Source organism: Nesoenas mayeri (assembly GCF_963082525.1).
Source record: "Nesoenas mayeri genome assembly, chromosome: 35".
Classification (NCBI taxonomy): domain Eukaryota; kingdom Metazoa; phylum Chordata; class Aves; order Columbiformes; family Columbidae; genus Nesoenas; species Nesoenas mayeri.
Window position 1 is genome coordinate 84,192 of NC_137576.1, and position 25,681 is coordinate 109,872.

A 25,681-nucleotide genomic window follows, 5' to 3' on the forward strand; every position below is an offset into this window, starting at 1 on the left:
TTCGAGCGTCTCATTTGCATGTCCCCGCCCCTCTGGGGCGCAGTTCCCGCGCTTCGCCCACCGGCGCGCGTTGGGAACAGCCGCATTGCGCATGCGCGGCGCCGCCGCGATTCCCCCCCCCGCCCACCAGGGGGCAGCCAGGGGCCCATTTCTCCATATACAAACACTAATTATCCCCCCCCGCCCCAATTTCCAGAACAAACCAACACCGTGGGGGGGGGGGTCCCACTTCCTGAGGGGTTTTAAGCCAAATTATTGTGATTTTGGGACACCCCCCCCACCTCCCCGCCCCGAAATGACAAAGATGCTGCTCATGGCCCTTAAAAATCCGACACCGTTTATTATCCTGGACCCCCCCAATAAAAGACCCGAGCGGGGGGGTCCCCGGGCGCCCCCCAGCGGGTGAGGAAGGGACCAGCTGCCGTCATTAACAGTTAACGAGCGATTTTAATTAATTACACGACCAAGAAACCCGGTGCTAGATGCTGCAAGGTGAATATATATTTATATAATAAATCCGTAAGTTAATAAACTAAATAGGAACCTTCTGCTTTTCATTTAAATCTTCGAAGATCAGCTTTTTTTTTTTTCTTTGTTTTTTTGTGGGTTTTTTTTTGCGTTTTTAAAGATTTTTTTTTGCGTTTTTTTAAGATTTTTTTTGGCATTTTTTTAAGATTTTTTTTTTTGCGTTTTTAAAGATATTTTTTTTTGCATTTTTTTAAGTTTTTTTTTTGCATTTTTTTAAGATTTTTTTTTTGCATTTTTTTAAGATTTTTTTTGCCTTTTTTTAAGATTTATTTTTTGCTTTCTTAAAGATTTTTTTGGTCCTCAGAAAAACCTGCTCCAAGGTGGGGGGGGGATGGGCCGGCGCCCCCCCCGCAAAGGGCCCGTTTGGATTCTTCCTCTTTTCTGCTCCGGAAAAGGCAGAAAAAGGGGGGGGGGGGGATGGGGTGGGGGGGGGGGCGGCTAATTTGGGTGTCACTTGAAAAAATAGAAAGGGTTTATATTAACATAAAAAATAAACCGCTGAAAAGGTGAGAAACCCCCCCCTAAAAGTGACAGAAATCAACCCAAAAATAAATCCTTGCATAGGTGTATGGGGGGGGGCGGAAGGTGTGACCGCCGGATAAAGGAGACCCCCCAGGTCCCGGTGATGGGAATGGGGTGGGATGGGGGGTTTTGGTGCTCAGAGGTCGCTCTCGCCGTAGAGGGCGGTGGAGAAGGATTTGTAGTCGAGGGCGGCGGGGCCGGCGTCGGGGCCGCGGTACGGCGCCATGCGCGCGATGCAGTACTCGGCCTGCTCGGGGGGCAGCTCGCGCCGCAGCTCCTCCGCCGTGATGTAGTTCTGGGAAGGGAACAGAAGCAACGGAGCGTCAGGGACGCGGCGCCTGAGCGGCAGGGACACGGTCACAGAGCGTCAGGGACTCAACGCCAAAGAGCGTCAGGGACTCCACAAAAGAGCGTCAGGGACTCGATACCAAAGAGCGTCAGGGACTCGATACCAAAGAGCGTCAGGGACTCGATACCAAAGAGCGCCAGGGACTCGATACCAAAGAGCGCCAGGGACTCAACAAAAGAGCGTCAGGGACTCAACAAAAGAGCGTCAGGGACTCGATACCAAAGAGCGCCAGGGACTCGATACCAAAGAGCGTCAGGGACTCAACGCCAAAGAGCATCAAGGACTCGATGCCAAAGAGCGTCAGGGACTGAACACCAAAGAACGTCACGGACCCGGTCACAGAGCGTCATGGACTCAACGCCGAAGAGCGTCAGGGACTCAACAAAAGAGCGTCAGGGACTCAACACCAAAGAGCATCAGGGACTCAACAAAAGAGCGTCATGGACTCAACACCAAAGAGCGTCAGGGACTCAACAAAAGAGCGTCAGGGACTCAACGCCAAAGAGCGTCAGGGACACAACACCAAAGAGCGTCAGGGACACAACACCAAAGAGCGTCAGGGACTGAACACCAAAGAGCGTCAGGGACCCGGCGCCAGAGCGTCAGGGACTCAACACCAAAGAGTGTCAGGGACTCAACGCCAAAGAGCGTCAGGGACTCAACACCAAAGAGCGTCAGGGACTCAACACCAAAGAGCGTCAGGGACTCAACAAAAGAGCGTCAGGGACTCGACGCCAAAGAGCGTCAGGGACTCAACACCAAAGAGCGTCAGGGACTCAACGCCAAAGAGCGTCAGGGACTCGACGTCAAAGAGCGTCAGGGACTCGACGTCAAAGAGCGTCAGGGACTCGACGTCAAAGAGCGTCAGGGACTCAACAAAGGAGCGTCAGGGACTCCACAAAAGAGCGTCAGGGACTCAAAGAGCATCAGGGACTCAGGGACTCCTCCCAGTGTCACCCGCTCCTCCCACTGTCACGCACTCCTCCCACTGTCACCCGCTCCTCCCAGTTCCCAGTGTCACCCGCTCCTCCCAGTGTCACCCGCTCCTCCCAGTGTCACCCGCTCCTCCCACTGTCACCTGTTCCTCCCAGTGTCACACGTTCCTCCCAGTGTCACCTGCTCCTCCCAGTTCCCAGTGTCACCCACTCCTCCCAGTGTCACCCGCTCCTCCCAGTTCCCAGTGTCACCCGCTCCTCCCAGTGTCACCCACTCCTCCCAGTTCCCAGTGTCACCCACTCCTCGCAGCGTCACCCGCTCTTCCCAGTGTCACCCGCTCTTCCCAGTGTCACCCGCTCCTCCCAGTTCCCAGTGTCACCGAATCTTCCCAGTGTCACCCGCTCCTCCCAGTGTCACCGAATCTTCCCAGTGTCACCCGCTCCTCCCAGTGTCACCCGCTCCTCCCAGTTCCCAGTGTCACCCGCTCCTCCCAGTGTCACCTTTTCCTCCCAGTGTCACCCGCTCCTCCCACTGTCACCCGCTCCTCCCAGTTCCCACTGTCACCCGCTCCTCCCAGTGTCACCCGCTCCTCCCAGTGTCACCTGCTCCTCCCAGTGTCACATGTTCCTCCCAGTGTCACCTGCTCCTCCCAGTTCCCAGTGTCACCCGCTCCTCCCAGTGTCACCCGCTCCTCCCAGTTCCCAGTGTCACCCACTTCTCGCAGCGTCACTCGCTCTTCCCAGTGTCACCCGCTCTTCCCAGTGTCACTCGCTCCTCCCAGTTCCCAGTGTCACCGAATCTTCCCAGTGTCACCCGCTCCTCCCAGTGCCACCCGCTCCTCCCAGTTCCCAGTGTCACCCGCTCCTCCCAGTGTCACCCGCTCCTCCCAGTGTCACCTGCTCCTCCCAGTTCCCAGTGTCACCCGCTCCTCCCACTGTCACCCGCTCCTCCCACTGTCACCCGCTCCTCCCAGTTCCCAGTGTCACCCGCTCTTCCCAGTGTCACCCGCTCCTCCCAGTCTGGCGTCCCCAGCAAACCGGTGGCCAGTGAGTATCCCCCCGTCCCAGCGGGGGACAAACCCGCGCCGGGGGCGGCGGACGCACCTTGTCCCCCGCCAGCACGCGGAAGGAGGCGATGACCTGGTCGGCCGTGTCGGTGTCCGTCGTCTCCCGCGACATGAAGTCGATGAACGCCTGGAAGGTGACGCTGCCGCTGCCGTTGGGGTCAACCAGGCTCATGATGCGGCTGAACTCGGCGTCACCCTGCGGGGGGGACGGCGGTGAGACCCCCAGCATCACCCCCCGGCATCGCCCCCCAGTACTGCCCCCCCACCCCGAGCTCGGCGGCAACAAAAAAAGGTGGAAACAGGAAATAAAGGCGGTGAAAACCGGTGGCGAGCGTTACCAGGCTGGATCCGGCGCGGGCGTCGGCGTCACTGCCCCCCCGTTTCTGCGCCGGGAGGAAGAGGAGGGAGAGGAAGGAGAGCGGCGGCGCATGCAGAGCGAGGAGGAGGAGGAGGAGGAGGAAGGAGAGAGAGGCAGAGATGGGTTAGAGGGGAGAGAACCGGAGGAGGAGGAGGAGGAGGAAGAGCGAGGGGTCGGTACCTGCCGGTCGTTCTCCACGTCGTAGCCCAGGCTGATCAGACAGGCCTTGAACTCCTCGGGGCCCAGCGCCCCCCCGTGGTCCTGGGGGGCAGAGACATGGGGGGCAGAGAGAGGGCGGGGGGGCAGAGAGACGGAGTAGGGGGGCAGAGAGACGGGGGCGGGGGGGCAGAGAGACCGGGGGGGGGCAGAGAGACGGGGGGGCAGAGACATGGGGGGCAGAGAGACGGGGGGGGAGCAGAGAGATGGGGGGGGGGCAGAGAGACGGGGGGGGCAGAGAGACGGGGGAGGGGCAGAGAGATGTAGGGGGGGCAGAGAGATATAGGGGGCAGAGAGACGTGGGGGGGGCAGAAAGATGTGGGAGGGCAGAGAGACACATGGGGGTCAGAGATATATGAGGGGGGGTCAGAGGTACATGGGGGTGCAGAGAGACACAGGGGGATCAGGGACACATATGTGGGGGCAGAGACACACGTGTGGGGGGGTCAAGGACACAGCGGGGGGTCAGAGGGACACATGGGGGGGTCAGGGACACAAGGTGGGGGCAGAGAAACAGAACAGGGGTCAAGGACACACATGGGGGGTCAGGGACACACAGGGGGGGTCAGGGACACACAGGGGGGGTCAGGGACACACAGGGGGCAACGAGACCACGTTAGTGGGACCCCTGAGCGGCATTTTGCTGCCACCCCCCAAAGGAGCCGCAGGAGCTTTAGGGGGCTGTGGGTGGGTCCCCCAGTCCCCCCCCGGGGGGGGTTTTGGGAGCCCCCCGGTACCTTGTCGAAGTGGTTGAAGGAGGCGCGGAACTCCTGCAGCTGCTCCTGGCTGATGCCCTTGGCGTCGCGCGTCAGGATCTGGTTCTCCACCTCGTTGATGGTGCGGGCGATGGTGGTGAGGAGCTGCTCCCAGCCCACGCGGATGTGCTGCGGGGACGCCGCGCTGAGGGACGCCCCCTCGCTGGGGGACACCCCCTCGCCGGGGGACACCCCCTCACTGGGGGACACCCCCTCGCCGGGGGACACCCCCTGTCCGCCCCCCTGCACCGCATTCCGCGGTCACTCCACCTCAGGGCAGTTGGGGACGCGGTTACTGGTGACACCCCGGCTCCAAAGAGAGGGGACAAGGGCACTTGTGGGGGTCGCTGATAGCCCTGGGTGCACCCCAACACACCCGTGGGAGGGAGCGGAACCCCCGCGACATCCCCTGTGCCAAAGCGGGGGGACGGGGCACCTTTGGGTGTCCCCAAACCCCTGGATGTGTCCCAAACTCACAGGAGGAAGCGGAACCCCAGTGAATGGTGACACCCTGCACACCAAGGGTGTCCCCAAGCCCCCTGGATGCGCCCCAAACCCACGGGAGGGAGTGAGACCCCGGTGACGGGTGACACCCCAACAGCCCCTGCGCCAAAGCGGGGGGACAGGACACCTTTGGGTGTCCCCAAACCCCCTGGAATCGCCCCAAACCCACAGGAGGGAGCAGGAGCCCGGCTACCATTGACACCTCAAACACCCTGCGTGCCAAGGGAGTGGAACAGGGCACCTTTGGGTGTCCCCAAACCCCTGGATGTGTCCCAAACCCACAGGAGGAAGCAGAACCCTGGTGACGGGTGACACCGCGACACCCCCTGCGCCAAAGCGGGGGGACAGGGCACCTTTGGGTGTCCCCAAACCCCTGGATGTGTCCCAAACCCACAGGAGGGAGCAGAACCCTGGTGACGGGTGACACTCCAACTCGCCCTGTGCCAAAGGGAGTGGAACAGGGCACCTTTGGGTGTCCCCAAACCCCTGGATGCGCCCTAAACCCACAGGAGGGAGCGGAACCTCGGTGACCGGTGACACCCCGACACCCCATGCACCAAGGGTGTCCCCAAACCCCCTGGGGTGCGCCCCAAACCCACAGGAAGGAGCGGGACCCCAGCGACTGGTGACACCCTGCACACCACGGGTGTCCCCAAACCCCCTGGATGTGCCCAAAATCCACAGGAGGGAGTGGGACCTTGGTGACATCCCGACACCCCCCACGCCAAGGAAGTGGAACAGGGCACCTCTGGGTGTCCCCAAACCCCCTGTGGGGCGCCCCAAGGCCCAGCTCAGCCCCCCGCCCACCTCCATGGTGTAGTTGGTGTGCTTGTTGTCGAAGATCAGGGCCTCCTGGATGAGCTGGTGCTGCTGCTCCAGCAGGTCCAGGTTGGGTTTGTACTCCACGATGCGCCGCTCGTACTGCTTGAGCTGCTCCAGCTGGTCCTCCAGCGTCCCGTGCAGCTCGATGGAGATGCGCCCGATTTCCTGCCATCAGGACCGAAAACACCGAATCATGGAGTGTCAGGGGTTGGACTGACCACCCCCTTCTAACCCCCCCAGGTCCCATTGGCTTCCTGGCCACAAGGGCCCAGTGCTGGCTCAGCCCACAGCACCCGGGATTCCCAGCTGGTCTCCCATCCAAGTCCTGACCGGGCCCGACCCTGCTTAGCTTCCCAGATCAGACGAGATGGGGCGTTCTCAGGGTGGTGTAACTGCACGTATTATGTATGCATATATATGTTCCTCAAGTATATCCTGATAGTATCTGAACTAAATCCCTTTTCAAGGGCAGCGCAGACGGGCAGGAGAACCTCTCTGACCTACTGACCACCCCCTTCTAATCCCCCCCAGGTCCCATTGGCTTCCTGGCCACAAGGTCTCCCATCCAAGTCCTGACCGGGCCCGACCCTGCTTAGCTTCCCCAATCAGCCATTCTCAGGGTGCTATGGCTGTATATATTTTATATATATGATCCTAAGGTATATCCTGATGGTATCTGAACTAAACCCCTTTTCAAGGGCAGCGCAGAGGGGCAGGAGAACCTCTCTGATCTACTGACCACCCCCTTCTAACCTCACCAGGTCCCATTGGCTTCCTGGCTGCAAGGTCTCCCATCCAAGTCCTGACCGGGCTCGACCCTGCTTAGCTTCCCAGATCAGATGAGATCAGGCGTTCTCAGGGTGCTATGGCTGTGTATATTATATATATATATATATATATATATATATATGTATATATGTTCCCCAAGTATATCCTGATAGTATCTGAACTAAACCCTTTTGTCAAGGGCAGAGTAGAGGGGCAGGAGAACCTGTCTGGACCTACTGATCGCCCTCCTTTTAATCCACCTCGGTACCACTTGCCTTTGTGGCCACAAGGGCTCGGTGCTGGCTGCACAGCACCCTGGGGGCCTGGGTGGGCGCAGCACCCCGAGGTGCTGAGGCTGCTCCTCGCACCCCCGCGACCCCTGGGCCGCTCTCCTCAACGGTTTCACCCTTTTCTGCCCTTTCCTTTGGGCAGGTGACCCCGGGGGGGACTCACCTCCATCTTGGTCTGGATCCAGGGCCCCACCACGTTGGCCTGGCTGGCGAACTGCCGCCGGAGGTGCTCGTTGGATTGCTGCTTGCTCTGCTCCTCCAGCAGCGCGTGGTCCCGCTTGGGGACCAGCTGCTGCACCTGCAGGGACAACGGGGTGAGGACGGGTGACCGTGGGGATCCTGCGGGGATCGGGGGCGCTGGGAGCCGGGAGAACTTGGGAGAGCCACGGAGCTCCAGGCACAACGGCAGAGGAGCCGCAGCTGATCCCGTCATTATTAATCAGCGTCGTGCTAATGAAGGGCCCGGGGGGTCACGTACCCGCTCCCACTTGGAGTTGATGAGCTGGGGCGTGACGGAGGTGTAGGGGTTGCTCCGGGAGAGCTTGATGCCGTGCAGGTCGGCGATGCGCTGCGCCTCGCGCTGGATGCCCAGGATGGCCTCGCGCTCCTTGTCGGCGTCGGGCAGCGTCGACTTGAACTGGTCGTGGGCGGCGATGAGGCCCTGGGGAGACAGGAATGTGGGGGTCACACCAGCTCGGCCCCCCCCCCCAGGCACCCTGGGGACCTCGCAGATCACAGGATCTATGTCAGGGATCGGAAGGGACCTTGAAAGCTCATATATTTCAGATCAGGAGCCCCCCGAGGGGACGCAGGAACCAGGCGGGTTGGGATGGTGGAGAGAAGGAGACTCCACAACCCCCTGGGCAGCAGGTCCGGGCTCTGCCGCCCTCACCATGAAGTTTCTTCTCATGTTTAAGCGGAACCTCCTGGGTTCCGGTTTGAACCCCTTGTCCTGTCACTGATGTCACCGCTGGCTCCATCTCCTGACACTCACCCTTTCCATATTGATCACCATTAATTAATCACCCCTCAGTCTCCTTTTCTCCAGCTCCAGTGCTGGTCTCCCATCCAAGTCCTGACCGGGCCCGACCCTGCTTAGCTTCCCCAATCAGCCATTCCCAGGGTGCTATGGCTGTATACATTATATATATATATATGATCCCCAAGTATATCCTGATAGTATCCAAACTAAACCCTTTTTCAAGGGCAGAGTAGAGGGGCAGGAGAACCTCTCTGACCTACTGACCACCCCCTTCTAATCCCCCCAGGTCCCATTGGCTTCCCGGCCACAAGGTCTCCCATCCAAGTACTGACCGGGCCCAACCCTGCTTAGCTTCCCACATCAGATGAGATCGGGCACTCTCGGTGCGCTATGGTTGTATATATTATATATCTATATCCATATCTATATCTAGATCTACATCTATATCTACATCTATATATCTATTTCTATATCTATATCTACTTTCCCCAAGTATATCCTGACAGTATCTGACCTAAACCCTTTATTCAAGCGCAATATGACCAAGGCTCAGCTTGAAAAACCACCTCAAAACATCTAAGAACGGCCCCAAACCACCTGCAAAGATCTCGGGGGGCGCGTTGAAGGGCGCAGGGCCCTGTCCCCCCCTCACCTCGATCTCCTCGATGGTGTGCACGATGAACATGTCCTGCAGGTCCTCCATGGCGCTCTCCATCCAGTTGTTGAAGGGAGCCGCGCGCTTGGCGTATTCCAGGTGCAGCTCGTCGATGGTCTCCAGCTGCTTCTCTGTTTTCTGCGCGGGCGGGGGGCGTCAGCAGCGCAGGAACCCGCGGTGACCGTCAACCCCGTCCCCGTGTCCCCCCGTCCCCGTGTCCCCCCTGTCCCTGTGTCCCCCTCGTCCCTGTGTCCCCCTGTCCCCGCGTCCCCTCTGTCCTCCCCCGTCTCCCCCATCCCTGTGTCCCACCCATCCCCGTGTCCCCCCTATCCCTGCGTCCCCTCTATCCCTGCGTCCCCCCCATCCCCACGTCCCCCTGTCCCTGTGTCCCCCCCATCCCCACGTCCCCCTGTCTCTGCGTCCCCCTGTCCCTCCTGTCCCTGCATCTTCCTCGTCCCCCCCGTCCCCACATCCCCCCCATCCCTGCGTCCCCCCTGTCCCCGTGTCCCCCCCATCCCCATGTCCCCCCCGTCCCTGTGTGCCCCCTGTCCCCACATCCCCCCATCCCCATGTCCCCCCTGTCCCTGCATTCCCCCCATCCCTGCGTCCCCCTCGTCCCCTCATCCCCCCCATCCCTGCGTCCCCCTCGTCCCCGTGTTCCCCCGTGTCCCCCTTGACCTCGCGTCCCCCCTGTCCCGTGTACCCCCGTCCCCCTCGTCCCCGTGTCCTCCCTGTCCCCGCATCCCCCTCATCCCCCGTGTCCCCGCATACCCCTCATCCCCCCATCCCCGTGTCCCCCCCGTCCCCACGTCCCCCTCGTCCCCATGTGTCCCCTGTCCCCCCAATCCCCGTGTCCCCCCCAATCCCCATGTCCCCCCCGTCCCCGCTCACCTCCAGCGCCTCCCTCCTGCTGTGCGTCAGGGACCCCAGCACGTCCCACTGGTCGCAGATCTTCTGGCAGCGCGCGTTGACGCTGGGCGAGTCGTAGTAATCCAGCTCGCTTCAAAGGCAAAACGGCACCGTGTGGGGACGCGGGGAGGGGGCGCACAGCCTGGGGGGCCCCCAAAGCTCCCCAAAACGCGGCTCCCATCTCCCCGCGGCTTTGGGAAGCGGCGACGTCCCGCAAGAAGCCCATGGCGGGATCGCGTCCCCGCGTCGCGGTCATGGAGGGAATAAGGGCCCCATTCACGGCCGCGTGTACTAATTGGGGAGGGGAACGGAAAGGGGGGGGCGTGGGGCGCTCCCGGTTGGCGGGGGGGCCGGGGGGGAGCAGAACAATGGGGCTCTGTCTGCGCGGCGGCTGCGCCGGCAGCCCCGAGACGGGGGGTTCGCAGGGAGCGCGGGGTGGCCGGGGGGGTTTGGGGGTGTCCTGGGGTGTCTTGGGGTGTCCTGGGGCATCTGAAGGTGTTTGGGGGTGTCCTGGGGTGTCTTAGGGTGTCCTGGGGCATCTGAAGGTGTTTGGGGGTGTCCTGGGGTGTCTTGGAATGCCCTGAGGTGTCTTGAAGTGTTATGGGGGCGTCCTAGGTGGCCTGCAGTGTCAGGGGTGTTTGGGGGTGGCCTGGGGTGTCTGAAGTTGTTTGGGGATGGCCTGGGGTGTCTGAGGGAGCTTGGGGGGTGGCCTGGGGTGTCTTGGGGTGTCCTAGGGCATCTGAAGGTGTTTGGGGGTGTCTTGAGGTGTTATGGGGGGTCCTAGGTGGCCTGCAGCGTCAGGGGTGTTTGGGGGTGTGCTGGGGTGTCTGAAGGTGTTTGGGGGTGTCTGAAGGTGTTTTGGGATGTCTGGGGGTATTTTGGGGTAGCCTGGGTTGTCCTGGAGTGTCTAAAGGTGTTTGGGGGTGTCCTGAGGTGTTTGGGGGTGTCCTGGGGTGTTTGCGGGTGTCCTGGGGTGTCTGGCGGTGTCCTGGGGTGTCTGGGGATGTCCTGGGGTGTCTGGGGGTATCTGAAGGTGTCCTGAGGTGTCTGGGGGTGTCCTGGGGTGTCTGAAGGTGTTCTAGGGTGTCCTGAGGTGTCTGGGGATGTCCAGGGGTATCTGGGAATGTCCTGGGGTGCTTGGGGTTGTCCTGGGGTGTCTGGGGGTGTCTGAAGGTGTCCTGGGGTGTCTGGGGGTGCTTGGGGTTGTCCTGGGGTGTCTGAAGGTGTCTTGGGGGGTCTGAAGGTGTCCTGGGGGGTCTGGGAGTGCTTGGGGGTGTCCTGGGGTGTCTGAAGGTGTCCTGGGGGGTCTGGGGGTGCTTGGGGGTGTCCTGGGGTGATTTAGGATGTCCAGGGGTGTCCTGGGGTGTCCGGGTCCGTACTTGAGCTCCTGCGCGATGGCGGCGATCTGCTCCACGCGGTCCTGGTGGGCGGCCAGGTCGCTCTCGAAGGCCTCGTGCTTCCTGATGAGCGCCTTGATGTCGGACAGCGTGGCGCTCTCGTAGTCCCTCTGCCGCAGCAGGGCCTCCTTGCCTGGGGACGCGGGGCTGCGCTCAGCGCCATGGCGCCGGAGCCCCCGGGGACGCGGGAGCCCCGCGGGCTGCATGGCGCAGGGAGGAGGCTCCATGGCCGCTGGGCAGCGCGTCCGGGCTCTGCCGCCCTCACCATGGGGAGGTTTCTCCTCATATTCAAGCGGAACCTCCTGGGTTCCGGTTTGAACCCCCTGTCCTGTCACTGGTGTCAGCGATGGCTCCATCTCCTGACACTCACCCTGTCCGTACTGATCACCAATGGCTCCAAATGGCGCCAGAATCACCTCAAAAAATGGCACCAGAATCACCTCAGGATCAAAATGGCACCAGAATCACTTCAAGGTCAAAATGGCGTCAGAATCACCTCAAAAAATGGCGCCAGAATCATCTCAGGATCAAACCTCAAAAAATGGCGCCAGAATCATCTCAGGATCAAAATGGCACCAGAATCACCTCAACAAAGGGCACGAGAATCACCTCAAAAATTGGCGCCAGAATCACCTCAGGGTCAAAATGGCGCCAGAATCACCTCAAAAAATGGCGCCAGAATCACCTCAGGGTCAAAATGGCACCAGAATCGCCTCAAAAAAAGGCGCCAGAATCACCTCAAGGTCAAAATGGCACCAGAGTCACCTCAGGGCTCAAAATGGCGCCAGAATCACCTCAGGGTCAACATGGTCCCAGAATCACCTCAGAGTCAAAATGGCGCCAAAATCACCTCAGGGATCAAAATGGCGCCAGAATCACCTCAGGGTCAACATGGCACCGAAATCACCTCAGAAAATGGCGCCAGAATCACCTCAGGGTCAAAATGGCGCCAAAATCACCTCAGGATCAAAATGGCGCCAAAATCACCTCAGGGATCAAAATGGCCCCAGAATCACCTCAGAGTCAAAATGGCACCAAAATCACCTCAGGCTCAAAATGGCGCCAAAATCACCTCAGGGCCAAAATAGCGCCAAAATCACCTCAGGGCCAAAATGGCGCCAAAATCACCTCAGGGCCAACATGGCGCCAGAATCACCTCAGGGTCAAAATGGCGGCACCAGAATCACCTCAGGGCTCCAAATGTCACTAAAGTCACGTTGGCCACCAGGGCCCAGTGCTGGCTCACGGTCACCCTGCCGCCCCCAGGCCCCCAGGTTTGCCGCATCGTCCCCGCAGCCGGGACGGTCGCCCCCGGTCCCGGCGCGTTATAAAAGGGCTCGAGCGCTCCGTCACTCCGGGGGCGACTTGTGTTCGGTGGCCATGACCCCTCCGTCCCGCACCTTCGGTCCAGGCCTCGTGGATGGATGCTTTCTGCCGGAATTTCTCGGCCAGGTGGTCGAGCCGCTCCAGGCGCCGGATCTCGTTGAGCAGCCATTCCTCGTAGCCCTTCTCCGCCTGCTCCAGGTGCTGCCACCCGTTGTTGATGTCCTGGGGACGGCGGGGACGGCGCTCAGCGGGGACCCGCGGCTTGCGGCTCCATCGCCTTCATCACCGCGAGCCCCCCGAAGCCATTCCGGCCGCGTTTTGGAGAGGAATCCATCCCCAAACCCCCTGTGGGCGAGCACCAAGATGGAGGACGCCAGCAGCTCTCACCGAAACCATCTTCCCCTCGGAGGGCATGAACGCGGGGCGGTTGCTGAGCCGGAGCTTGGTCTGCAGGGTGTTGAAGTTGATCTCCAGCTGACACTTCTCCTGCACCTTGGGCGGTTTGTGGACGCGCCGGTAGTCGCGGAAATCCTCCAGTTTCTGCTGCATCTCCGCGATGGTTTTCTGGGGGCTGCGATCCTCGAGCCACGGGATGGTGCGCTTGATCCACTCCAGCAGCTGGGGGGACGGCGTTTAACGGGGTTTAACGGGGAAACGGGGTTTAAGGGGGAAAACGGGGTTCAATGGGGAAAACGGGGTTTAACGGGGAAACGGGGTTGAAGGGGAAACAGGGTTTAATGGAGAATGTGGGGTTGAACGGGGAAACGGGGTTTAATAGGGAAATGGGGTTTAACGGAGAATGTGGGGTTGAACGGGGAAACGGGGTTTAATGGGGAAAACGGGGTCTAATGGGGAAAACGGGGTTGAACGGGGAAACGGGGTTTAATAGGGAAACGGGGTTTAACGGAGAATGTGGGGTTGAACGGGGAAACGGGGTTTAACAGGGAAAACGGGGTCTAACGGGGAAAACGGGGTTGAACGGGGAAACGGGGTTGAACGGGGAAACGGGGTTTAACAGAGAATGTGGGGTTGAACAGGGAAACGGGGTTTAATAGGGAAACGGGGTTTAACGGAGAATGTGGGGTTGAACGGGGAAACGGGGTTTAATGGGGAAAACGGGGTTTAATGGGTAAAACGGCGTTTACCGGGAAAACGGGGTTTAATAGGGAAACGGGGTTTAACGGAGAATGTACGGTTGAACGGGGAAACGGGGTTTAATAGGGAAACGGGGTTTAACGGGGAAACGGGGTTTAATGGGGAAAACGGGGTCTAATGGGTAAAACGGCGTTTACCGGGAAAACGGGGTTTAAGGGGGAAAACGGGGTTTAACGGGGAAAACGGGGTTCAACGGGGAAAATGCGGTTCAACGGGGAAAATGCGGTTCAACAAGGAAAATGGGGTTTAACAAACACGGTTTAACAGGGAAAACAGAGCTTAAGGGGGAAAATAGGGTTGAATGGAGAAAACAGGGTTTAACAGGGATAAACGGGGTTTAACGGGGAAAACGGGGTTTAACAGGGAAAACGGGGTTTAATGGAGAATACAGGGTTGAACGGGGAAAACAGGGTTTAACGGGGAAAACAGGGAAAAAGGGGTTAATGGGGAAAATGGGGTTTAACAGAGAAATGGGGTTTTATTGGGAAAATGGAGAAAATGGAGTTTAATGGGGAAAACGGGGTTTAATGGGGAAAATGGTGTTTAACGGGGGAAACGGAGAAAATGGGGTTTAACAGGGAAAACGGGGTTTAACGGGGTAAACGAGTTTAACAGAGAATATGGGGTTTAACGGGGAAAACGGGGTTTAACAGAGAATGTGGGGTTTAATGGAGAAAACGGGGTTTAATGGGGAAAACAAAGAAAATGGGGTTTAATGGAGAAAACAGGGCTTAATGGAGAAAATGGGGTTTAATGGAGAAAACGGGGTTTAACGGGGAAAACGGGGTTTAACGGGGAAAACGGGGTGTGATGGAGAATATGCGGTTTAATAGGGCAAACGGGGTTTAACGGGGAAAATGGGGTTTAACATACAGGGTTTAATGGGGCAAACGGGGTTTAACGGGGAAAATGGGGTTTAACATACAGGGTTTAATGGGGCAAACGGGGTTTAACGGGGAAAATGGGGTTTAACATACAGGGTTTAATGGGGCAAACGGGGTTTAACGGGGAAAATGGGGTTTAACAAACGGGGTTTAACGGGGAAAATGGGGTTTAACAAACGGGGTTTCATGGGGCAAACGGGGTTTAACAGGGAAATGGCGTTTTGGGGAGCGGGGAGGCCGGTGACCCCGCACTCACGTCAGACGCCAGCTTCTCGTAGTCCTCCATGAGATGCTCATTCTCCTGGTTGACGGCCAACACTTTGCAGATGCGATTCGCCGCCGTCTCGGCCTGGGGGGACACCCGAGCGGGACGAGGCGGCGGGTTCAGAGCGGGGAACCCCAAAACCTGCGCCTCCCCCCGCCCCGTTCTACCGGGGGTTCGGGGGCTCCCCGAGCCATCCCGGTGTCAAACCTTACCAGGGAAATGGCAAACTCGGCGTTATTTTGGCCCCCGAACCCGCGAGCGGGACGCGCGGGGGTTCGTCCCCGCTCGCCGTGCGGAGCGCAGAGCCGCTCATGCTCTTTTTTGGGGGGTTCTCCCCCGTTTTTAAGCTCCGTCCCGGGGGGGCAGAGCCTCCGTGAGGATGAGGAGGAGGCAGGAAGGAGGAGCAGGGGGGACCTGGTACCTCGGGAGGCGGCACAAAGAGTCCGAGAGGAGGAGGCGAGAGCCAGAGAGGGTCTGGGGAGCCGCGGGAGAGCAAGAACCAGCGGGCGGAAAGTGAAAGAAATCAACTCAAAACCAGGAGGGGAGCGAGGCGAAACCAATTAACCAAGCCAAGTAATTAACGAAGCCAGGAGAAATCAGAAAACCAAGCGGGGGGGTGGGAGGGAACGCCGGGCTCCTCCTGCGGCGTGCGGGGTGAGACAGGCGGTAATTAACCCCGATGTTCATTAGCCAACACGTAAACCAGCGCTGCACAGCAGAACCGCGCGGGGATGGGTCCGGACACGATTTCTCTTGTTTTTTTAGCCAAGAGGCTCATTTATTGCCCAAATCCCTCCCGATTCACCCCGTTTTGGGTTTCGGAAGGAGCAGGAGCCCCCCCCGGGGTGACAGGTCCGTCCCCAACCCCGCGCTGCTCTAACGAGCCTCCCTAACGAGGGGCGCAGCCCGAGCTCCATAAAGCTGATTTAGACGCCACCTCGAGCTCTGGCAAACCCGGCTCAGCCCGAGGAGACGCAACAAACCCGGCTCAAAACCAAACCACGCGAGCGTTACCCGCGCCGCCTCCTGTCCAGCACGCCGACATGGTCCTGGGAAGCCGTGTCCGGCGCCGGAGCCTTAGGCTGAGCTTTAAGCCTCTCCTGAGCCAAGCGGAGCTCAAGCCGACCCCGCGTCGGGGTTTCCAGAAGCCGTGCAAGCGCAAGCGCCCGCGGGGAGCCCCAAAATTGGGAGGGGGGTGTGTTAGCAGCAGCCCCAGCCGGCCAAGCTCACCTTCTGCGCCCCCGAGAAAGCGTGGTAGAAGCAGGACACGTATGTCATGATGGCCTTTTCGTCGGGCCTGAGCGTGCCCACGATATCTGCGCGGAGAGAGAGGGAGGAGAGCGCGTGAAGCAGCGCCGGGGAGACCTTGCGGCCGCCTCGGGAGCGCGGCGAGCGCCGGGAGCCGAACCAGAGCTGCTTGTCGCTAAGGAAGCGCCGAGGCTCCGTTCGGAGACGCGGCCGAGCCGCCGCGGCCCCGGCGCGTTCGGTTTGGGGAAGGCGAGCGGTTTTCGGCTTGTTTGGTTAAAGATAAATAAGTGAACAAGCTGAGGTTCTGGTTCCCGGGTCGCGCGGAGAGACAGAGGAACGGCGCGTCTGCAAAGAGAAGAGGCGTGAGCGGAGGGCGCTGCGGTGCGGAGGCGGCGAGGCGGCCGCCGCGGTACCTTCTGTGCCCCGGAGAACGCGTGGTAGAAGCTGGACACATAGGTCATGATGGCTTTCTCATCAGGGCGCGCGGTGTTGACAATGTCTGCAAGCGAACGACAAGCGTTAGAGCGAGACGGGGCCCGCGGGGCCGGAATCCCACCGAGCGGCGGCTCCTAAGAACCAGACGGATACACCTGTACGGGGGGAAAAGCGCGTTAGACACGGCCCCGCGGCGTCCAACGCGGCGCCGCGCGCTCACCCTCGGCATCCAGCATCTTGGGGATGTCCAGGTACTTCTCGGCCACCTCGAAGGCGTTGTTGAGATTCGTCACCGGGTCGTCCTGGAGAGGGGAGACGAGCGGGTGGAGCCGCGGACGGACGTTGGACGGACGGACGGACAAACGGCCGCGCTCCCGGCTCGGTTCGGAGGGAAAAGCGGCACAAACCAGAGCGCGGTTTTACCTTCCTGAGCTTGTCGTACTCGATGAGCTCCGGCCGGTGTCTGTGGATCAGGGCGTTGAAGGCGAGACCGTCCTTCCAGCTGCGGGAGAGGACGGACAGTGAGACGATGGGCAGCGAGACTGACGGACAGCGAGACCGACGGACAAAGACGCATCGCCTATCTGCCTCAGACCCCGGAACCACCCTCCTCTGGACAAGGGCGGATGTCTCAGGCGCAACCACAGTGAATAAAGGGGTAAAACCCGCGGTAGCCGCGTTTTGCCCCCGCGGCCATGCCCGAGGTTTCGGTGCCGTGCCCCATGTTTTGGTACCATGCCCCATGTTTCGGTGCCGTGCCCCATGTTTCGGTGCCGTGCCCCATGTTTCGGTGCCGTGCCCCATGTTTCGGTGCCGTGCCCCATGTTTCGGTGCCGTGCCCCATGTTTTGGTACCATGCCCCATGTTTCGGTGCCGTGCCCCATGTTTCGGTGCCGTGCCCCATGTTTCGGTGCCGTGCCCCATGTTTCGGTACCATGCCCCATGTTTCGGTGCCGTGCCCCAGGTCCCGGTGCCCCCGCAGCGGTTCCTGACCTGATGTGGAAGTTCTGCACGTTGACGTTCTTGTACGGAGCCGTTTTGCGCTGGCACCAGAGCAGCAAACCCTCCTTGGCCGAGGTCTCTGCCAGGGGACGCGCGGGATCAGCCCTCGTGGCCGCCTCTTCGTGTCCCCATCCCTCGTGTCCTCATCCTTGTGTCCCCATCCTTGTGTCCGTCTCTCGTGTCCCTGTCCCTCGTGTCCCCGTCCCTTGTGTCCTCATGTCCCCATCCCTCATGTCCCCGACCTCATGTCCCTGTCCCTCAAGTCCTCGTGTCCCCATCCCTCGTGTCCCTGTCCTCCTGTCCCTGTCCCTCACGTCCCCATCCCTCATGTCCCCGTGTCCCCGTCCTCGTGTCCTCATGTCCCCATCCCCCATATCCCCGTCCCTGTCCCTCATGTCACCGTCTCTCGTGTCCGCATCCCTCGTGTCCTCATGTCCCCACCCCCATGTCCCTGTCCCTCATGTCACCGTCTCTCGTGTCGTGTCCGCATCCCTCGTGTCCCCGTCCTCCTGTCCCTGTCCCTCACGTCCCCATCCCTCGTGTCCCCGTCCCTCACATCCCCATCCCTCATGTCTCCATCCTCATGTCTCTGTCCCTCATGTCCTCGTGTCCCCATCCCTCGTGTCCCCGTCCTCCTGTCCCTCACATCCCCATCCCTCATGTCCCTGTGTCCCCGTCCTCGTGTCCTCATGTCCCTGTCCCTCATGTCACCGTCTCTCATGTCTTAACGTCCCCATCCCTCATGTCCCTGCCCCTCATGTCACCATCTCTCGTGTCGTGTCCCCATCCCTTGTGTCCCCATCCTCCTGTCCTTGTCCCTCACGTCCCCGTGTCCTCATGTCCCTGTCCCTCATGTCCTCGTGTCCCCATCCCTCATGTCCCCATCCTCCTGTCCCTGTCCCTCATGTCCGCGTCCTCATGTCCTCATGTCCCTGTCCCTCATGTCACCATCTCTCATGTCCTCACGTCCCCATCCCTCATGTACCCGTCCTCGTGTCCTCATGTCCCTGTCCCTCATGTCCTCGTGTCCCCATCCCTCATGTCCCCGTCCTCCTGTCCCTGTCCCTCATGTCCTCATGTCCCCGTCCCTTGTGTCCTCGTGTTCCCGTCGCTCATGTCACCATATCTCCTGTCCTTGTGTCCCCATCTCTCGTGTCCTTGTGTCCCTGTGTCCTCATCCCTCATGTCCCCATCCCTCGTGTCCTCGTGTCCCCATCCCTCGTGTCCCTATCGTGTCCCCGTCCCTCGTGTCCTCGTGTCTCCATCCCTCCTGTCCTTGTGTCCCTGTCCTCGTGTCCCTATCGTGTCCCCGTCCCTTGTGTCCTCGTGTCCCCGTCCCTCACCTTCCACCGAGATGTCCTGGATGGCGAAGCGCAGGATGATGGTCCAGATCATGCCCAGCGTCATCTTGGCGTTGCCATCGACAATCTCTGCAAGCCAAAGAGGGCAAAATCCGTCCTGGGTTCCGCGCCAAACGCCGCCGGTTGTGCCTCCGGGTGTGTGGGAACATGCAGGAGGTTTTTGGGGTCCCCCTGTTCCACCGCACACTCGGGACTCGCTGCACCATCAGACACCAAGAGACAATCGCAGGCTCCGCGTTGCGTGTCTTTTGCGGCCAAAAAATCCCAGAATCGTCCCCAAAATCACTTCCAAGTGCGGCCTTTCGGGGGGGGGGCGGCGCTCTCGTCGTTTCCCACCCCCGAGTGGCCCCACGGGTGTTGTTTTGGGGGTGTCCTCTGGGTGTTGTAACCCCCACCACACCCTCGCGTCGCCTGTGTGAACCAAGTCGGGACACGCTCCGGTTTCGGGAACCTCCCCCGGCCCTTGAAGGAGCCGCCGGCCCCAAACTGGCTCTGCAAGGGGAGCCGCTGCCAAACCTGGGGGGGGACACGCATCGGGGACCCCCCCGAGCGGCACCGGAGCCTCGGGGCGAGGGGTAAATCCGGATTCTAACCCCCTGCTCTATATCAAAGACAAAGCGCCGGCGACCGCGGTGCAAACGCAGCCAAACCGCGGCTGCTTTCCGCTCCGGTTCAGGCGGGCGGACCAAACCGAGCCGGAGCTCGGAGGATCAAAAACAGGCGGAATTCGGGGGTTTTTAAACCACAGCGAGGCCCAAACGCACCGAACAAGCGGGCGCAAATATTTGCCTTATTTTGAGGTTTTTAGGGGGGTTTTTGCCAAGTGTCTCTGAATGAGCAGCGACCGCGGGAAGGAGCCGGAGCCGCCCGCGCCGCTCGGGCTCCGAGACGCCGAAGCCGGACTCACCTTCGGCTCCGATGGACACGAGTTTGACGCCCTTGCTGGCGATGAAATCCAGCGCCTTGTTCACGTTGTTGATCTTGTGCACGCGCATTTTGCCCCGCTCGGGTTTGGGCAATCGCTCCCCTGCGAAGGAGACACCGCAAGGGGGGCATTTTAGGGTTAAAAGCGGGAAAAAAGAGCAAGGATGGTGATAAAAAGCATGAAAAAGGCAAAATGGAGCTGTTGGTACCGATAGGAGCTCGTTTTGGGGAGAAATCAGCTGAAAATCGAGCCCAAGTGCCACCACCATCACTGTGTGTCTGTGCCGGGTGTTGGCACCCATAGGAGCTCGTTTTGGGGTGAAATCAGCCCAAAACGGAGCCCGAGCGCTGTCACCATCACTGTGTGTCTGTGTCGGGTGTTGGCACCGATAGGAGCTCGTTTTGGGGGGAAATCAGCTGAAAACGGAGCCCGAGCGCCGTCACCATCACTGTGTGTTTGTGCTGGGTGTTGGTACACTGTCAACGTCTCTGTGTGTCTGTGCCGGGTGTTGGCACTGATAGGAGCTTGTTTTGGGGAGAAATGAGCTGAAAATGGAGCCCAAGCACCATCACCATCGCTGTGTGTCTGTGCCGGGTGTTGGTACACTGTCAATGTCGCTGTGTGTCTGTGCCGGGTGTTGGTACACTGTCAATGTCGCTGTGTGTCTGTGCCGGGTGTTGGTACACTGTCAATGTCGCTGTGTGTCTGTGCCGGGTGTTGGTACCAACAGAAGCTCATTTTGGGGAAAAATCAGCCCAAAACGGAGCCTGAGCAATGTCAATGTCTCTGTGTGTCTGTGCCGGGTGTTGATACACTGTCAATGTCTCTGTGTGTCTGTGCCGGGTGTTGGTACACTGTCAATGTCTCTGTGTGTCTGTGCCGGGTGTTGGTACACTGTCAATGTCTCTGTGTGTCTGTGCCGGGTGTTGATACACTGTCAATGTCTCTGTGTGTCTGTGTTGGGTGTTGGCACCCATAGGAGCTCGTTTTGGGGTGAAATCAGCTGAAAACGGAGCCTGAGAGCTGTCAATGTCTGTGTGTCTGTGCTGGGTGTTGGTATCAACAGGAGCTCGTTTTGGGGTGAAATGAGCTGAAAATGGAGCCCAAGCACCATCACCATCGCTGTGTGTCTGTGCCGGGTGTTGGCACCGACAGGAGCTCATTTTGGGGAGAAAACAGCCCAAAATCTCACTTGATAAAGGTACTTAGGGAGCGGGACTGACCTGAGATGACCTCGAGGAGCAGCATGAGCTTGAGCCCGTCGCGGAAATCCTCGTCGATGTTCTCGATCTGCGTGCCGGCCTTGCGCAGGTGCGAGTTGCACCACGCCGTGAACGTCTGCGGGCCAAAACGCGTCAAAAAAGCACTTTCCGACCCATTTTCCACTCCCCATTCCCGCACCGTTCCCTTGCCAACATTTGCCAGCGAAGGTCAAGTCGTCAAAGAGCAAACGGAGCAAATTCCAGAGGAATCCAACCCCAGGAAAGGCGCTGCTGGCTTAAGCCGGGCTTAGTTAAACCCGGCCTAGGCTGGGAAGCGACTTTCAGCCCATCTCAGAGTGTAAACCGCGGTGCGGGGGCGCCCGGCACCAAAGGTGCTTTTAGGGCAGGATTTAGGCCGTGCTGCCCGGTGGAGCCAGACATGCAAATCCGGTTATTGGCACCAATGGGAGGTCGTTTTGGGGAGAAATCAGCCAAAAATGGAGCCTGAGTGCTGTCACCATCGCTGTGTGTCTGTGCCGGGTGTTGGCACCGGTAGGAGGTCATTTTGGGGAGAAATCAGCCAAAAACGGAGCCCGAGCGCTGTCACCATCGCTGTGTCTTTGTACCAGGTGTTGGTACCAATAGGAGCTCGTTTTGGGGAGAAATGAGCTGAAAACGGAGCCTGAGCGCCGTCACCTTTCACTGTGTGTCTGTGCCGGGTGTTGGTACCAATAGGAGCTCGTTTTGGGGAGAAATGAGCTGAAAACAGAGCCCGAGCGCCGCCACCATCTCCATGTGTCCACTTGATGTCAGGAGCCACTCTGCTCCGGTTTAAGGGGATGCCACCACATTTAAACCCAGCCTAATCCCCTCAAAGCCCGGCCTTGCTTCCCAACACCTCAAAACACCCGCGGAGAGCGACAAAAACACCCCGAGCTCACCCCAAACTCCCCCAGAACGGCGTTTCTGCTCAAAATGCTGCATTTCCCCCCCCTCGAGTGACCCCGACGTGTGGGATCAAAGCGGCGCCGCTGGAATTTCCTTCCCCCGGAACCGCAGATCAAACCGGCGCTTTCCAGGCATTGTGTGCACGGCGCCTTTTGGGGGGGGACCCCAAAACCCCCCCCGGGATGGCGGATCCGTTCCCAACCCTTTTCCCCCCAAAACCCCGTGGAAAAACGCACCCGGCAAAACGCGCTTTGGTGCTTTTCCCTCCCCAAATTCGGGCGTTTTGGGGGTGTAAATGTAGCGATTTAACCCCAAATCGTGTTCCTAACGGCGGCACCGCGAGGGATCCCGTTGGATTCGGGGTGTTTTCCTTCCTTTTAAGGCAAATTTGGACTGTAGCCCCAAACCTGCCCGGAATCCTCGCTGCTTTTTGGGCTCGCTTCGTGGATTTTAGGTTAAAACCCACTCCGAACGTGCGACCTGCTTCGTTAGCGCCGCTAACGAGCGGCTCGTTAGGGCTCCAAATTACTCCAAATTACGGCCTTCGCACATCGTGGAGACTTAAAACTCCGCAATAGAAACCGGGATCCCCGAGGGACACGGGTGGTAATTAACGGGATTAATTATCAAACCGCTTGGTGTTTGTTGGGGGGGGAGGGAAAAGAACCGCGTCAAAATGGAGAGAAATGAGGGTTTTGCTCGTTGCTTCGTTAGTCGGGGCCTCGTTAAGTGGCCCCGTGGATTCTCCTCATTCCTTGCCCTTATTTGGCCCTGGGTTTGGGGAGAAAACGGCTAAATCGGGAGCGGGCAACGAGCAGCGACGTCTGCGCCCGTTCCCGAGGGGGTTTTGGGGTGAAAAGGGGGGAAAACGGCTAAATGGGGAGCGGGCAACGAGAAGCGACGTCTGCGCCCGTTTCCAAGGGGGTTTTGGGGTGAAAAGGGGGGAAAACGGCTAAATCATGAGTGGGCAATGAGAAGCGATGTCTGCGCCCGTTCCTGAGGGGGTTTTGGGGTGAAAAGGGGGGAAAACGGCTGTTCCCGCAGGGCTGGGAGCGGTGCCGGGGAGATAAGGGCGCAGGTGAGTCAGGCTGGGAGGACGAGGAGCTGGGGACCCAGACACACCCCGAGAAAGCATTTGGCGCCTCCGATTATTCCCCATTTATGGAGAATTAACGAGCGGGTAAACGAACCTGCCGAGCTGGGATTGAGACGTCGGGATTACGGAGGCGGATTAGGCCTAAAACCCACCGGGGACGCGCGAAAACGGGCTTAAAACGCGCGTTTCAAACGCACCCGGCGCCAGCATCTCGGTGGTTTATCCCGAAGCGGGTAATTAACGACCAGGTTCGTTGTGACCCTCGGGGCCGGCGGATTCTCGCGGAGTTCTTTCCCAAGGAGCGCGTGTGGCTATTTAAGGCGGTGATTTTGCCTTTTTCCGGGTTGTTTTTGGCAGCGGGACGCGCGGCCGCGGGCGGCAGGAAGGACGGACGTGCCCCCGCTGCTCCGGCCGCATAACTGGGATTCCAGAGCAGCAACCCCGGGGAGCTCGGCGCCCCCACGCGAGGCCTCGGCCGCCCCCGTTTCGGCTTCAAATCGGCCTCTCAAACCACCCGCGGATCCACGGGGGGACGGCGGACGCGCCGGCGGCTTCTCCACGACGGGAAGTTGCTCTGCAAACGTTAATTAACGCAAAAACTGGCCGTTTCCAACGTGTCCTCCGCGGGTCGGGGCTCCTTGAGAGGCTCATCGGGGTGTTTTCGGGGCGGCCGAACCCCCACGTTCATGGTGGTGCTGGACGAGGAGGCGAAGTCACCGGAGAAAGGGAGGACGGAGCCAGGTGATGCTTCAATTAACGAGGCGTGTTAACGAGGCAACGACGGGGGGGTCCCAACCACATAACCAGTTGAAATCTGGAGCCTCATTCCCCGTATGGGGCTGAAACCGGAGCCCCCGGCCCCACCAAGGGACTCCAAAACCGCTGGCAGAACCAAAACAACGCGTCCTGCCCCCAAAATTGCGCCGTGATTGGCAATAAGAGGCGGGTTCACAGCGGCAACCTGGGCAGCGGGGGCTCTGCCCTTCGGCCTCCCGCCGCAACCGCCGCTAATTAAGGTAACGAAGCAGGGCCGCAATGATTAACCCGGGGGGTCGGGTGGCGGGAGGGGTCGGGGCGCGGCGCGGGGACGTCACCCCGCGCTGTCACCCGTGGCCGGCGCCCTTCGCCCTGCCCCACCCGCCGCCCTTTTGCTGCTCCTGTATTTCCCCGTTCCTGGCCCGGGGAGCGGATCCCGACGTTTCGGCGCCGTCTGGCCCCACATCCGTAAAGAGGGGAATGGGGGGGGTCTCAAAGATCTGCAGCCCCCCCCCGGCACAGGAGAATCACCACACAGGGTTTGGGTGGCCGTGTCAGCCCCCCAAGTCCTGCCCAGACCCCCAAGTCCTGCCCAGACCCCCAAGTCCTTCCTCAGCCACACAAGTCCACCCAGTGTCCCCAAGTCCCCTCACCCAGCCCCAGGACCCCAATGACACCTTGGGGTGTCTCCCCTCAGCACCCCCATTTCCTACCATGGGGTTCCACAGACCCCCCCCAGGTTGTAAACACTGAAGGGTCCCCATACCCCCCCCCAGGCTCTAAACACTGAGGGGTCCCCACAGACCCTCCCAGGTTCTAAACACTGAGGGGTCCTCATAGACCCCCCCCAAGTTCTAAACACTGAGGGGTCTCCACACCCCCCACCAAGTTCTAAACATGGAAGGGTCTCCACAGCACCCCCACAAGTTCTAAACACTGAGAGGTCCCCACAGACACCCCCCCCCCAAGTTCTAAACACTGAGGAGTCCCCACAGACCCCCCCAAGTTCTAAACACTGAGGAGTCCCCACAGACCCCTACAAGTTCTAAACACTGAGGGGTTCCCACAGACCCCCCCCCGGCTCTAAACACTGAGGGGTCCCCACAGACCCCCTCAAGTTCTAAACACTGAGGAGTCCCCACAGACCCCGCCAAGTTCTAAACACTGAGGGGTCCCCACAGACCCCCCCAAGTTCTAAACACTGAGGGGTCCCCACAGAACCCCCCCCCAAGTTCTAAACACTGAGGGGTCCCCACAGACCCCCCCCGGCTCTAAACACTGAGAGGTCCCCACAGACCCCCCCAAGTTCTAAACACTGAGGAGTCCCCACAGACCCCCCCAAGTTCTAAACACTGAGGGGTCCCCACAGACCCCCCCCAAGTTCTAAACACTGAGGGGTCCCCACAGACCCCCCGCAAGTTCTAAACACTGAGGGGTCCTCATAGACCCCCCCCAAGTTCAAAACACTGACGGGTCCCCACAGACACCCCCCCCCCCCTCCAAGTTCTAAACACGGAAGGGTCTCCACAGACCTCCCCAGGTTGTAAACACTTAAGGATCCATACAGACCCCCTCAAGTTCTAAACTGAGGGGTCCCCACAGGCCCCCCCCCCAAGTTCTAAACACTGAGGGGTCCCCACAGACCCCCCCCCCCCAAGTTCTAAACACTGAGGGGTCCCCACAGGCCCCCCCCACACTTAGGCCCCTTGAGGCCCCACAAGCCCCCCCGCCCGGGCGCTGCCGCCTCAGGGGTCCCCCCCAGGCCGCCCCCGGGCCCCGAAGGCTCAGGGGTCCCTCCAGGCCCCGCCGCCTCACGACCCCCGTCCCCGGGCCCACCTTGCGCTGCTGCTTCTCCCAGGCGGGGTCGAGCAGGAGGTCGCGGTCCCAGTCGTCCTCCTGGGCCATGTAGTCGCCGTTGTGGCCGGGCCCGTTGCCGCCATAGGGGTAGGGCTGCCCGGCGCTGTGATAATCCACCATGGCGCCGCGACCGCGATCGCTCCGCTGCTGCCGCCGCCCCGCGC

The 25,681-nt window shown here is 60.1% G+C and overlaps 1 protein-coding gene across 3 annotated transcripts; it reads right to left on the reverse strand.

Annotated features, from left to right (window-relative positions):
• Positions 1-321: 321 nt before the first annotated feature.
• On the reverse strand, positions 322-25,676 carry ACTN4 (actinin alpha 4). Of its 3 annotated transcripts, none has more exons than XM_080361609.1 (21): positions 25,497-25,676; positions 20,882-20,996; positions 19,641-19,760; positions 18,716-18,802; positions 17,364-17,451; positions 16,794-16,872; positions 16,591-16,672; positions 15,918-16,003; positions 14,679-14,771; positions 12,771-13,001; positions 12,458-12,605; positions 11,040-11,190; positions 9,643-9,751; positions 8,749-8,889; positions 7,593-7,775; positions 7,278-7,412; positions 6,042-6,221; positions 4,713-4,859; positions 3,940-4,020; positions 3,439-3,597; positions 322-1,345 (listed from the first exon to the last, which is right to left on the reverse strand). In XM_080361609.1, the coding sequence occupies exons 1-21, from the start codon at positions 25,635-25,637 to the stop codon at positions 1,187-1,189; spliced, it is 2,715 nt and encodes a 904-aa protein (XP_080217735.1). In that variant the 5' UTR covers positions 25,638-25,676; the 3' UTR covers positions 322-1,186. The 3 variants fall into 3 exon arrangements, with proteins under 3 accessions (XP_080217735.1, XP_080217736.1, XP_080217737.1); XM_080361610.1 differs by lacking the exon at positions 15,918-16,003 and adding an exon at positions 16,349-16,434; XM_080361611.1 differs by lacking the exons at positions 16,591-16,672; positions 16,794-16,872; positions 17,364-17,451; ... (2 more) ...; positions 20,882-20,996; positions 25,497-25,676 and adding an exon at positions 16,349-16,356.
• Between the last annotated feature and the right edge of the window lie 5 nt (positions 25,677-25,681).